The sequence below is a fragment of the Molossus molossus genome, unplaced genomic scaffold (assembly GCF_014108415.1).
Source record: "Molossus molossus isolate mMolMol1 unplaced genomic scaffold, mMolMol1.p scaffold_m16_p_18, whole genome shotgun sequence".
NCBI lineage: Eukaryota > Metazoa > Chordata > Mammalia > Chiroptera > Molossidae > Molossus > Molossus molossus.
The window spans coordinates 20,689,111-20,703,755 of record NW_023425353.1 but is presented as its reverse complement, the minus strand read 5'-3'; the positions used below and the strand labels follow the sequence as shown (position 1 = coordinate 20,703,755).

At 39.4% G+C, this 14,645-nt stretch overlaps 1 protein-coding gene across 11 annotated transcripts in view; it reads right to left on the bottom strand.

Moving 5' to 3' along the window:
• PBRM1 (polybromo 1) overlaps positions 1-14,586 on the bottom strand; it is a 127,973-nt gene extending 113,387 nt beyond the window's left edge. For 5 of the 11 annotated variants that reach the window (XM_036266824.1, XM_036266822.1, XM_036266823.1 and 2 more), the window contains exons 1-6: positions 14,568-14,585; positions 12,143-12,281; positions 11,758-11,874; positions 9,972-10,124; positions 8,906-9,003; positions 1,277-1,424 (exon numbers count right to left, since the gene is read on the bottom strand). In XM_036266824.1, the coding sequence (XP_036122717.1) occupies positions 1,277-1,424; positions 8,906-9,003; positions 9,972-10,124; positions 11,758-11,796 (438 nt within the window). In that variant the 5' untranslated portion in view covers positions 11,797-11,874; positions 12,143-12,281; positions 14,568-14,585. Of the gene's footprint in view, positions 1-1,276; positions 1,425-8,905; positions 9,004-9,971; positions 10,125-11,757; positions 11,875-12,142; positions 12,282-14,567 lie in introns of all 11 variants that reach the window. The other 6 variants (XM_036266813.1, XM_036266815.1, XM_036266818.1 and 3 more) reach the window with 3 other exon arrangements.
• Positions 14,587-14,645: the final 59 nt, after the last annotated feature.

Below are 14,645 nucleotides of genomic sequence, written 5' to 3'. Positions count from 1 at the left end.
GTCAGAAAGACAGCCAAGAGCACATGGAAACGATAACAGCACTGACACTGGAGACAAATGCAGAGGGAATGGCCATTTCAAGGTGTTGCTTATACCTGTGAGGAAGAAATATCTCTACCTCATAGAAGACACAAAGTCAATCCCAGCTGCTTTAAAGGCTTAGATGTAAATGACAAAACTATTAAACTTTCAGAAGAAAATATAAAAGAAGAGTATCTTTATAAACTTTGGGCAAGAGAAATTTCTGAAACAAGACACAAAGAAGGACAAACCACAAAGTTAAAGACTAGTGCATTTGAATATATTAAAATAAAAAAATTATCTTCCTGGTTGGCGTGATTGAGTGGACTGAGTGTTGTCTCATGGACTGAGAAGTCCCGGTTCAATTCCCAGTCAGGGTACATGGTAGAGGGCATGCAGGAAGCAGTGGATCAATGTATATCTCTCACATTGATGTTTCTCTCTCTCCCCCTTCCTCTCGCTCTAAAAAAAATCAATAACAACATATTTATCCCTGGCTGGTTTGGCTCAGCAGTTAGTGTCAGCCTACAGACCAAGGAGTCGTGGGCTCGATTCCAGCTAAAGGCACATACCTATGTTGTAGTTTTGGTCCCTGGCCTTGGTCGAGGTCATGCGGGAGGTAGCCAATCGATGTCTCTCTCCCACATTGATGTTTCTCTCTCTCTCTCTCTCTCTCTCTCTCTCTCTCTCTCTGTCCCCCTTCCTTCTACTCTATCTAAAAATTAATTGAAAAATATTCTCAGGTAAGGATTAACAACATAAATAAAATAAAATAAAAAATAAAATAAAATACCAATATTCCGCCTAGCTGGTGTGGCTCAGTGGTTGAGCATCGACCCATGCACCAGGAGGTCGCCAGTTTGATTCCCGGTCAGGGCACATGCCCAGGTTGTGGGCCCAATCCCCAGTGGGGGGCATGCAGGAAGTAGCCAATCGATGTTCCCTCTCATCGATGTTTCTATCTCTCCCTTCCTCTCTAAAATCAATAAAGAAAAAACATTAAACAAAAGATTAGTACCTAGTGTAAAAATTTCTAGAAATATGAAAATGACAACACACACAAAAAATAGACAAAAAATCTGAGAAGACACAGAATAAGGATAGTTCAAAATCTCAAGAATATTCAGTCTCTTAAAGAAGAAATACAAACTCAAACCACCAAATGAGAAACCACTGCTCACCTACAAGATTGGTAAATATTCAAAAGTCAGACAATTATCAAATTGGATACCTTCTAAATTTGATGCTTTCTTACCTTATAATAGGCCTTTGCATTGTTAAAAAGCAGCTGGAAGTCAGCAGTCAGCAGATTAACATCATCATACTCTTCCATTTTTAGTTTCTGTTGGATTTTCATCAAGTCAATGGGCTGAGAAACTACTTCATAATAGTCTGGTTGATTTCTGTTATAATTTAATATTTTTTAAAAAGGTATTAATCCAAAGCCCTTAAAAAGTTATATTTCAAACTATCTGTAGTAATGTCAATTTCAGGTTATAGAACACACTAGATTTACTGCCATTACTAGAACTAAAAGGAAATAACAAAAGCAATATGCATATGCATGCCTTTTTCAAAATACATATTAGTGACAGAAAAACTTAAATTAACATATGTGATAGTCTTTTATACCCTAAATTTTTAAGATTTAGGGCACCAACACTAAAACTACGTCAACAGTATCTTCCCCAAATGAAAACAATTTATACTTCATGGTGTTCAACAGTGGCTGAAAACAGGTATTTTAAAGCTCTTTATCAACTTACAAAATGGTTGTCTTTCTTCAGTGACCACAGAACTTTTTCTGCCAAGTACTATCAAGTGCCTAGTATATACAATTACTAATATCAATTACTAAAATTACAGAGGAGAAAGCTGAGGCCCTTGGCACAGGCATCTTACCAAAGATAAAGGGACATCAGACATATCCAAACATAACCTAACAATTAAAAAACTTAAAACACCTCGGGAATGATAAACACAAAATTCAGGATAGTGATTTTATATTGAAGGGGAAAAACAGTGAGGAACACAGAAAACTTCAAAGGTTGTTCCCTCAACTTACTCTCAGTGAAGGACAAGTTAAACACTACCACCCCACCCCACCCCTTTTTAAGGGAAAACAATTTGCACCTGACTGATTTTGACTTCTGAGGATGTCAAGTGATGTTTAGGTCGTAGTGTCTTTAAGTGCTGTCCATGCTGGTCTAACTACATTACGATGGGTCCGCTTCTCCTGGGTGGGTGATTCACACAGGCACCTCTACCACAAATAGGACTGTGGTCCATTGATTTATTGCACTCTTTTCTTTTATCAACATCTGGCAGACCAGGGCTTCTTGCCTCATGGCAAAAGGGGAATTATGGTGAGTTACTTTTCTTACAATTTATTTCATGAAGCCCAGTGTGCGTTTTAATGCATAGAGGAGGAAAGATAATATCCTACATTTTAAAGGGGGATTAGGCACTTGAAAGTATAGCATCTTATGTGATTATAAATAGAAGTGAACTGTATGTTTGTTTATGTATCTAGTTATCAGGAAAAGGGAATGATATAACCTCTTGTTGTCAGTGCTATCTGAGCACTCCACTTACTTGGCAACCCAGGTCATGGAACAGTCATCTGCACCCAGAACATTCTGGTGCAGGGGCGGCCCTACAGCATCCCCAGAAGTGCCAACATGTACTGCAGGTTCAGCAGAAGCATCGCTGGCCTGGGTCCTAGTCCTGATAGGTTGCTATGTTGAAATAACTTTATTTTATCCCCTCAAAGTCTAGAAAGAGTATGCAGATACTCAACTTTATGATGGATTTATCATAAATTGAAAATATTGTAAAAAAATGCATTGAATATGCCCCAGCTAGGTGGCTCAGTTGGTTGGAGTGTTGTCCCATGCACCAAAAAGGTTGTGGATTCAATCCGCAGTTGGGGAGCATATGGGAGGCGATCGATGTTTCTATCTCCCTTCCTTTCTTTCTAAAATCAATAAACATATCCTTGGGTGAGGATTAAAAAAAATGTATTTAATACACCTAACCTACTGAACATCATACCTTATAGCCCAGCCAGTTTCTACTGAGTACTTATTGCTTTTTATCATAGTAAATCTGAAAAAATTGTTAAAGTCGAACCACTGTACGTCGACTGTCTGCAAATACAAAATAAACAGATGGGAGTTTTTACTTAAGCAATCTTGCAAAGAGCCGTTTGCCTAGGGGACACAGCCATCATGAAGTAACACTGTTGTATTGTATGCCTTTGGGGTGGGTTTGTAACTGGGATTGATAAAATGGTATTTTTTGGTTCCTATGTACATACTGGAAGAATCCTTTCATAATAAACTAGACACTACAACAATAAAAAACAAAGAAAACTTCAAAGGTAGTTACAACAATAATTTCTTAAGTTAGGTTTTGTGGTCATGGATGATTATTTTTATCCTTTCTGGCTGTTTTCAAATCAAGTTCCATTGGACAAGTAAACCTTCTAAAATATTATCTGTGTGACTATTTTTCTCAGTTCTCCCTTGGGGATAGGTAACTTCATTCTAGATGTGTAAGAGATAAGATTACTTATAAAGAATGCCATGGTCACCCTGGCCAGTATGGAGACCCCACTCATATTTTGCCAACTGTTCCAAAATTGCCCTTTACAGCATAAGGATCAACTCCAGAATCACATGTTGCATTTATATCATGTTATATTTTGTTTCCTTCATTCTTAAACAGTTGCTCACTTTCCTTGACTTTCATGATCTTGATACTTTTGAAGATTACAGACCAGTTATTTTGTAGTCTGTCTCTCAATTTGGGTTTGCCTATTTTCCTGATATGTAAATTAATGTTATGCTTCATTGGCAGGACTGTAACAGAAATGACAGTGTACAGTATTTATCTCACTGTATCCTATCAGGTGGTATATGATTTCTACTTGTCCCATAACTCAGATGAGGCTGCTTTTGATCACTTGATTATTGTGTGGTGTTTGTCAGCTTCTCAACTGACCAAGTTACTCTTTTCCTCCCTGTACTTTATTAATAGATACCTCCAGATTATCATCAAGTTATACATTTATTTATATCTATATGGATTCCTGTTTTACTCAGTGGATTAAAAACCATTACTATAATTAGTTTGATACTCAAATTGCTCCTGATTTGGCTAGTCCTTTCAAGATGGCTGCTATTTTCTATGTCCTCTTAACATGTTCCCATCACCCTTTGAGTACTTGCTTATTTTCTGGCACAATAAGATCTTATAAGCTGATTTTATACTTTCCTTGCCCTTAAAATCAGAAATTTCCCCCAAATAACTATGGTTTCTTTTAATGGTAAACAGTATTTAAAGACGAAGACTGAGGTGCTAGAACTACAAAATTAAGTATAAGGGGATAAAAGGAGCACTCAATCTGTTATTCAGAGAAAGTGTAAAAACATAAAGGTCTCTGTGAGTATCCAACAAAGGCCCACCGCGGCCTACTATTAATGTGTCAGTGGTGCCAAGGGACTTTCTCAGAGTGAGCATTAGGGCTTTGTTAACTTGATATTCAAGATGGCTCTCTCCACCTGGGCCTGATGGGTCACAGTCCACTGCTTCCTGCTGAGGCTTGGTTTTTAAATTTATTTTCTTTCTTTATTAACTTTTAGAGAGAGAGGAAGGAAGAGGGAGAGAGAGACAGAAACACTGATGAGAGAGAACATCAACTGGCCGCCTCCTGCACGACCCCACTGGGGACTGTGCCCACAACCTGGGCACATGCCCTTATCGGTAATCGAACTCGCGACCTCTTGGTACATGGGTTGATGCTCCAGCATAGTTTGATTCCCAGTCAGGGCATGTGCCCACGTTGTAGGCCCAATCCCCAGTGGTGGTCAATCGATGTTCTCTCACAGATGTTTCTATCTCTCTCCCCCTCTCCCTTTCTCTCTCTCTAAAATCAATAAAGAAAAATTATTTTAAATAAATACCATTTACCTCTGAAGCTTTCAAGCTTGGGGGATTATCTTTAGACAACTGAGAACCCAATGAGGGAATGTACTATAGTCCCTCTTTATTTGCAGTTTTGCTTTTCACAGTTTCAGTTACCACAGTAGACCACGGCCTAAAAATATTAAATGGAAATTCCAGAAATAAATTCCTAAGTTTTTTATTTTATTTTAATCCTCACCCGAGGACATTTTTGCATTATCTTCAGATAGAGTGGGAAGGAGGGAGGAAGTGCGGAAGAGTGAGAGAGAAACTTCGATGTGAGAAAGACACATCGAGTGGTCGCCACCCACATGGACCCCAACCGAGGCTGGGGACAAACTGCAACCGAGGTACGTGCCCTTAGCGGGAATCGAACCCAGGACTCTCTGGTCTGCAGGCCGACACTAACTGCTGAGCCAAACTGGCCAGGGCAAATTCCTAAGTTTTAAGCTGCATGCTGTTCATGCCATCCTGCTCCATCCTATCCAGGATGTGAATCACCCCTTAGTCCAGAAAATCCACACTGTATCTGCTACCTGCTCATGAGTCACTGAGTACCCAATGAGGTTACCATCAGATCGACTGTGGCAGCATTGCAGTGCTTGTGTTCAAGTCACCTTTATTTTACTTACTAATGGCCCCAAAGCATAAGAGTAGTGATGCTGGCAATTCAGATATGTCAAAGAAAAGCTGTAAAGTGCTGCCTTTAAGTAAAAGGGTAAAGTCCTCAACTTAATAAGGGGGAAAAAAATCATATGCTGAGGTTGTGAAGATCTATAAGAATAAATCTTCTGCCCTGGCTGGTTTGGCTCAGCGGTTAGAGCGTCGGCCTGCAGTCCTGAGAGACCCGGGTTCGGTTCCCGCTGAGGGCATGTACCTCGGTTGCAGTTTGTCCCCGGTTGTGCGGGTGGCAGCCACTCGATGTGTTCCTTTCACATTGATGTTTCTCTCTCTCTCTGTTCTTCTCTCTCCCTCCCACTCTACCTGAACAAAAAATGGAAAAATGTCCTCGGGTGAGGATAAAAAAAAAAAAAAAAAAAAGAATAAATCTTCTGTGACACTGTGAAAAAGGAAAAAGAAATTCATGCTAGTTGTTCTGTTATACCTCAAAGTGCAAAAGTTACAGCCACAGTACATGATAAGTGCTTAGTTAAGATGAAAAAGTATTAAATTTGTGGGTAGAAGACAAGAACAGAAAACATGTTACAATTGATAGCAATGTGTTGTGCCAGAAAGCATTGAACCTATACAAATACTTCAGCAAGGGCGTTGGCTGGTTTGGCTCAGCGGTTGGAGCATCGGCCTGCGGACCAGAGAGTCCCAGGTTCAGTTCCCGCTAGGGGCATATACGAAAAACAAAGAAACACATCAACAAAAATAAACAAACAAAGAAACACATCAACAAAAACAAACAAACAAAAAAATACTTCAGCAAGGGATCCCCTGAAACAAGTGACACCAAGCCATTTACAGCAAGTAAGGGTGGTTACACAGATTCAGGAATAGGCTTAAACTGAAAAATATAAACATTACCAGAGAGGCTGAATCTCCTCATGAAGAAGCTGCTGCTACATGATAATAACTCTAAAAATATTACGTATAGATAGAAACTACTTCAACATGACAAAGGCCATTATTTAAAAAACAAAAACAGCCCTGGCCAGTTTGGCTCAGCGGTTAGAGCATCGGCCTGCGGTCCAGAGAGACCCGGTTCGGTTCCTGCTAAGGGTACGTACCTCGGTTGCAGTTTGTCCCTAGCCCTGGTTGGGTCGTGCGCGTGGCAACCACTCGATGTGTCCCTTTCACATCCATGTCTCTCTCTCTCTCTCTCTCTCCCCCACACTCTATCTGAACAAAAAATAGAAAAAATGTCCTCGGATGAGTATAAAAAAAAACACACTCACAGCTAATCTACTCAAAATTGTGAAAAACTGAAAACTTTTCCTCTGAGATCAGACACAAGACAGGATGCTTGCTCTTGCCACTTCCTTTCAACACGATACTGGAAGTGCTAGTCGGAACCATTAGACAACAACAACAAATAAAAGGAATCCACCAAACTGGAAAAGAAGAAGTAAAATTATCTCTGTTCACAGATGACAGGATTTTATATGCAGAAAATTCTAAATATTATGCACACACACATTAGAATTAGAATAGGCAAATTCGGCAAAGTTGCAAGCATACAAAATCAACATACAAAAAAAATCAGTTGCATTTCTATACCTTAACAATAAACCAAAAAGGGAAATAAGAAAATTCCATTATAATAGCATCAAAAAGAATAAAATACTCAGGAATAAACCTAACCAAGTAGGTGACTTATATACACTGAAAACTAGACATTTCTGTAGAAATTAAAGAAGACACCAATAAATGGAAAGGTATCTCATGTTCATGGATTGGAAAAATTAACATTGTTACGATACCAATACTATCCAAAGCAATCTACAGATTCAACACAATTCCCATCAAAATTCCAGCAGCATTTTTTGCAGATACAGAAAAAGCAATCCTGAAATTCATATGGAATTTCAAAGAGCCACAAATAGCCAAAATTACTTTGAAAAAGAACAAAGTTGGAAGACAGTCAAGCTGACTGACCCATAAATTAACCATCACAGAGGACTCTCACTTTTTGATTTTAAAACTTACTATAAAACTGCAGGTATGACAAAGATGTGGAGAAAATGAAACCCTTGTATCTAGACTACTGGTGGGAAAGAAAAATGGCACAGCAATTATGAAAAACAGTATGGTGATTCCTCAAAAATTTAAAAACAGAATTACTGCCCTGGCTGGTTTGGCTCAGCAGTTAGGCAGTGGTTCTCAACCTCTGGGTCGCAACCCCTTGGGGGGGTCAAACAACTCTTTCACAGGGGACACCTAAGACATAACAGTAGCAAAATTACAGTTATTAAGTAGCAATGAAAATAACTTTATGGTTGGCGGTCACCACAACATGAGGAACTGTATTAAAGGGTCGCGACATTAGGAAGGTTGAGAACCACTGGATTAGAGTGTCGGCCCATGAACCAGAGTCATGGGTTCGATTCCTGGTCAAGGACGCATGCCTCAGTTGCAGGTTCGATTCCTGGCCCTGGAGGCGACTAGTCGGTGTGTCTCTCTCACACTGATGTTTCTCTTCCTCTCTCACACCATTCCACTCTATCTAAAAACCAATGGAAAAATCTCCTCAGGTGAGGATTTTAAAAAATAAATAAATAAAAACAGAATTACTAGATCTAGCAATCCTAATTCTGGAGATACAGTATATCCAAAAGAACTGAAAATAGCATCTCAAAGAGGTAATACCATGTTCACTATAGCATTATTCAAAATAGCCAACAGGTGGAACCGATTCAAGTGTTTATCAAGAGATGAATGAATGAACAAAATACCATATACTCATATAATGGAATATTATTCAGCCTTAAAAAGGAAGGTGATCCTGTCACATGCTACAATACAGATGAATCTTGAGGACATTATGCTAAGTGAATAAGCCAGTCACTAAAGGCAAATACTATATGATTCTACTTATATGAGGACTCTAAAGTAGTCAAATTCATAGAAACAGAAAGTGCAATGGTGATTGCTGGGGTTGGGGGAAAGGGAGAGATGAGGAGCTGTTTTTAATGGGTATAGAATTTCAATTTTGTAATATGTAAAAGTTCTGGGGATACTGTATATACAACATTGTGAATATACTTGAACACTCATTGAAATGTATTCTTAAAATGGTTAAATTTTATGTTGTATATTTTTTACCACAATTTAAGAAAAAATTTGAATATGCTTCACTATATATTGACAAGTAAAACAAGTCCAACCTTATTTAAGCCATTCCTTTCAAAAGAAAATCAATTACCAGATTCTTTAAACACTGACCCAAGACCAAATTCCTCCCACTCACCTGCGCTTGGGTGCCCTAATGAAGAGCTCACAGAGAAGCCTGCCCTGTTCATCCTTATAGTCCCGAATGGTATTGTAGAGTTCATGGCACACAGCAATCTACACATAGGAAAAGAGAAAAATCACAAAAAAAGTGAGCAGAAAGCCATTGTAGGTATATGGATTATCTTTAATAAAAACATACCCATAAAAGGCAAGTAGAGAAGAAAAAGGACGAATCCCTAAATTACCATATGGGAACCGAAGTCTGAAATATGCTGACAGTATCTCTCTTTATTTAACATAATTTAACTGAAAAATGTTTTGGTATCTTTCACCAGATTTATGCTATTGGTGATTTTTCTTTTCTTTTAAACTAGTTCAGTTCATATCACTCTCTTGCTTAAAATCATCCAATAGAGGGGCTTCTTACCACTTAGAGAAAAAACCTAAATTCCTAATGCTGCCTGCAGAATATGTAGTTATAACTAAATACCCTGGCTGGGCAGACTTTGCCAGTCTCCTCCCTCTTGACCATCTCTCTATAATCATAACACATCAAACTCATTTCTGACCCAGCCCCTCTGCCTGGAACATTCTTCCCCAGTGGCTCTGCAGGGCCAGTGCTTTCTTATCACAGAGAACCCCAAAGGTTTGGTCCAAAACACCTGAATCACCTAAATTTTTCATCTCAGCACTTATCACCAGCTGATAGTACTTTATTATTTATTTGTTCACCTGTTTACATTCTGCTTCCCCCATAATAGAATCTAAGCTCCATGTGAAAAACTGGCTTGTCTTACATAAGGCTGTATCCCAATCACCAGAACAGTGTTTGGCACAGACAAGCACACAGTTATTTGAGTGACTATACAATGGTACATACTAATAGTCTTTATTATTTCATAACAATAAAGTATACTATTACTGTAAGTCTTCTGGCTAAATACATACTTTTCATAAAAGAAAGGTTAAGAATATCAAGCCAGAGGAAAAAGAAATGGAGAGGCCTTGCATCTTAATGGCTTATTAAAAGAAAGGGAATCATAGGAAAAGCAGGCAGAAACTGTGTGATCCAAGTTACTCACAGGATCTACAGTTGGAAGATTGGAAAGTCTCCTCCTTTTCCTGCTTGGGCCTGGTGTAGAAACAGAATGGTGCCCGTCATCAAAGTCCCCACTGACACTACTGGAAGGGGAGGTCGCTCTTCTTCTTTTGGAACCCATGGAATCCAACTTCTTCTATAAGAAATAATCAGCCATGTTCTTATATTTAGACTCTGCCACCAAGCCCTCAGCTGGCTACCTGATACAAAGCTTCTGTTTCACTAAGGAAGATATTTCAACTGTGGCAAAGAAGCTTGACTAACTGGAAGGTATTTTTTTAATGGAAGTCCTGGACCATGTTGCTTTAGTCCCTACATTTACGAGAGTGCTACACTTTCAACTTGAATGGAACAAATTCAGCAAAAATGTACCCATTTATATATCACCAATTTTGAATGACTCAAACCAGTTCTGGCCCCCAAATTACCCAGGAATGGAATTTGTAAACCATTATGCAGTGGTACAACACTGTTCTGCAGGTATTGATCCCTTGGCCCCTGAGGCAGCCGGGCAGGACTTGTGGACAGAGGACCCAAGGCAATCACCTCTGGAGTCAGTAGCCTTATGTTTTCCCCAGTGTGTCTTACAATTACAATCATTTTCCAGGTAGGCCATGAAGTGAAAAAGAGTAGGAAGCTGTGCCTGAGGCAAATGAGTAGTGCAAACTATTAAGGGGACAGAGGACAATTAACCTAGCATTTTAAATGCACCCTAAAATTAACACACTGAGAATGGCTTCTCTCCATTCATTAAAGAAGGTCCCACAAGACATACCCTTGGAAAACACTTGATGTGACTTGCCATACCTATGCCAAAGTAACAAAGCCGTGCTTTGAAACTGTTCTGTCAATCCAGACTAACCTCCTTTTCAGTTATATGAGGTACTCAATCCCTGTAAATTTTGAAATCATAGCTTTAAGTTTCAGTAGATGATCTGGAAGAGCACCTCAGAGGTGAGTGTTTAGGTCCTGCTTGGCCTTTCAGAAATGCATAAATGTGCCCTCTGTTTCAGGCAGGCTGCTAAGTAACTAATCTTAACACAAATTTACAAATGTGTACATGTTTTACTATAATACAAGAAATGTAATCACTGAAATGATCTGCTACAACTAGAGAGGAAGTGTGTTTACTGGGAAAGTTCTACAATGCTTATACAATTTAAAATAGCATGTTGTGATTTCAAAGGTCTTTCCCTAAAGCTAAAAAAACTGATCCCAGTTTACATTTAATTTCAGGAAACTAACACATTACAGCTGAAAGAATGGGTTGCCAGTATATGGAGAGAAAAATTGGGGCTCTCCAGGGAATGAGAGCAGGATTACAATAAACCAACAAATAAATGAACCTGGTAAGAAACTAAGAAACAAGAGGAGTCTCCTATTTCTTCCTTCAACAGTCCACATGGTATTTGAAAACACAGCCCATCAAGATGTTTCTTCCTCTAGCCTTTGGTTTGTTACAACATACAGTAGTTTGTAATTGGCTACAACTGGCTAAAAGCTCAAAAGGCTTAGGCCAAGGATAGCCAAGTTTTGTTGATTTTTGTTTGTTTTATAAAAGGCTGATATACTGTCCTCAATCATTAAGATGAAGAAACTAAGGACCAACCCTTTGTAAACTAACCTATGACAAGGACACAAGTGAATTTGATAAACACGAGAGACTCTTTATGGAAAGGATAACAAAATTTAAGAAAGGTGAAAGGGAAAAGGCAAGGAAGGACAGAAAAGGTTAAGGGTATAGATGATCAGTAATTTACCAGCTTTACCAGAGCACAACCAGCGCCTCGAAAAGCCAGTCTCCTCATTATGTCTGAAGGCCAAGTGAAGCCAGTGGGAGAAGGCAGGGCTTTAAAAGTGCTGACTCAGTGTTAATATATTCAAAACTGAAAGAGAAGAACAAGAGAGAGAAAGGGGAAATAAAAAAGAAGGGTCAGAAGTAAAAATGGGTACGAATAGATAGAAAACATTCAAGTAGAACTACTAAGAAAAGATAAGAGAATTGGAGAAAATAGGCATATTAGTTTTCTTGTGCCAATGAAACTAACTGCTACAAAGGCTCAGGCATTAATAATACCTGACATTTCTTCCATTTTAAAACCAAAAGCTTTTCATGTGCTTAAAGATGTCTCACTGATGTTCCCCTTTACTCACATGGAATGACTGTCAATTCCAGGAATGAAGCATGCCTGCCAAATGCCCCCTAGTCAGTGAGAGCAGAGTTCAATCACAGAGCTGGAATGGAGAGTGAACACATGTGGAAGGCTCACATGTGACACCAAGTGTTGGCAAGCTAGAACAAACCAAGAACGGCTCATGTGAGCAAAGAGTATGAAAAACTCCTCTTCCCCCCAACATTTCTTTCCAAAAGTCCTATCAGCATTGGGAAGACACCACATACAATTTAGAGAGCCTTCTATCATTTTGGCAGGAGGTCAAAATTACTTTTACAAACAATCCACTGACAATCAAATGACAAAAAATGTTAATCATTGGGGGGAGGTACACAGACTATTCAATATCCAAAATTCCTTAAATCATTAATTTACCTTAATAAGACAAGAAAAAGATGCAACAATAATTTCTTATCCAAAGGACAAATTTTATAATGTATTTTGGAAGTTTGGCATGAAAAGCAATGTGGGCAGGTGGGTGGGAGGAGCAACAGGACCTGAGACCCAGTTTTTCCACCTTTAAATATTTGTTTGATGTTGCCTGAGTCACAACCTCTCAGGTGTTTCTTCATTTCTAAAATGAGAACAGTCAACTACACATACCTCCCTTGGATTGTTGTGACAGTGAAATATACATGAAATCATTTTGAAATTTCAAAGCACAACAAAAATGTTAAGTTTCAACCCTAGAACTGCATGCTCCCTGGGCACAGGAGTAGCATGTTACTCATTTTGTAGCCTTGGCTTATAGAATAATATTTGGTATAGTTTGGGTGATCAACTTATGTTTATTATAAATGTATTAAAAGAGCACTTAAGTGAAACATTTAAAAAAGTTTGTGTGATTTAAAAAGACTTGTGAGCATCCCTAGGGCAATTCTTTTTCCACAGAGAGGAAAATAGATTCTAAAGCTGAATTACAAGTTTTAAAATGGCATTGATTATGGTCACATGCCCAAAATTTTGACAACCAATAATTAATTACAGTAAAAAATAACTGTAACTTATAACTGGGAAAATATTTACTCAGTACAGCCAACTGGTATAATTTGACAGTCAATAAGTTTTTAGTACTCTCCTGTATTTCTAGTGATACTCAATACTGTAACACATGCTTAAAACAAAAACTGTGGAAAACATGATTCAAAGGGGAAAAATATCACTTATAATCCTACTTTCCAGAGAAAAACCACCCTTAACATTGGCTTTCACAGCTTTCAATATTTATTCTATACCATTTTTTAGATAATAAAAGCTTTAGTAAAATATGTATTATTTTGCAGTGTGTTTTAACTTAGGGAAGATTCTTCCAAGTCAACATTCTTCCACATGTTTGATGGCTTAATTGTCTAACATAGAGATATACCACAAATCTTGGGGATTTCAGTAGCATATTAATATTTGAGGTATTCTGGACACTTCCCAAGCCAAAGAATGTGGTTCAAGACCCTTCAATTTATCCACACACATATTTGTTACAGTTTTAATTTGAAACACTTCAAAAGATCATTTCCAATTTTCCTTTGAATCTTAAAATACGAGCAAGCTGTTAAGTAATAAAGCAAAAATTATACTACTCTCTTATAACTGTATTGAGTTCACTTTGCTTCTGACTGATACCTGGGAAAGAGTGAACTTCTAAAGGGCGGGACCTAAACATCATTTTTGAGGAGACCTAGTTTAAAGTAAGTTAACAAAAATGTTTTACTCCAATATGTCTCTGTAGTTATCATTTCTAGTATTCATCATACTGTTTGTCACTTTTTTTTCAGGATTTCTTTGACATTTTGCCAATCTTCCTTCCTCTCAAGTCACCAGAATCTACCCTGTAATAACAAAACTATGCTTCTCAATGGATAAACATTAAAAACCAGAAACGTAGTTTAAAAACCTCGATTCTTTGTAGTGTTGCAAATAAAAAACTTAAATACCTGGCGTCTACTATAAATACAAGTCCCACTGGTAAAACCACTCGGTCTGAACAGTGACCCGGAAAGTGTAAAAAAAAATCACTATTAAAGTTTGTGTCGGAACCATCAAGAAACAACAAAAAAGAAGGCCCTGACCTGCTTTCCCGACCTGTCACTGGTACCGGGGCACTAAGGGAAACGCTGACAGCTTTGGAGCTGTACGCGACGAGCAGTAGGCCAGCCGCCCAGGGCGGGAAAGAAGGGCGCGGGGAGCTTCCGGGCCGCGGCGCGCCTTTGTCCCGGCCGACAGGTGCCGCACGGCGGCCGGGCCCGTCCCGAAGCCCGCCGTGCCCCGCCCCGCGCGCCTGGCCTGACCGGCGCATCTCCACAGCCGGGGCGGGGCCTCCGTCGCTGCTCCCGCCCGCTCGGGCCCACACAAAGGCCCGAGAGCCGGCCGAAGAGGAGCGGCCCCGCCCGCCCCAGGCCCGGCCTTACCCAGCCGCTCCGCCGCCTGCAGCCCCGGCCGCGGTCCCCGACCGCCGCGCCCCGCCCCGTGGCCGCCACGGCTGCTGC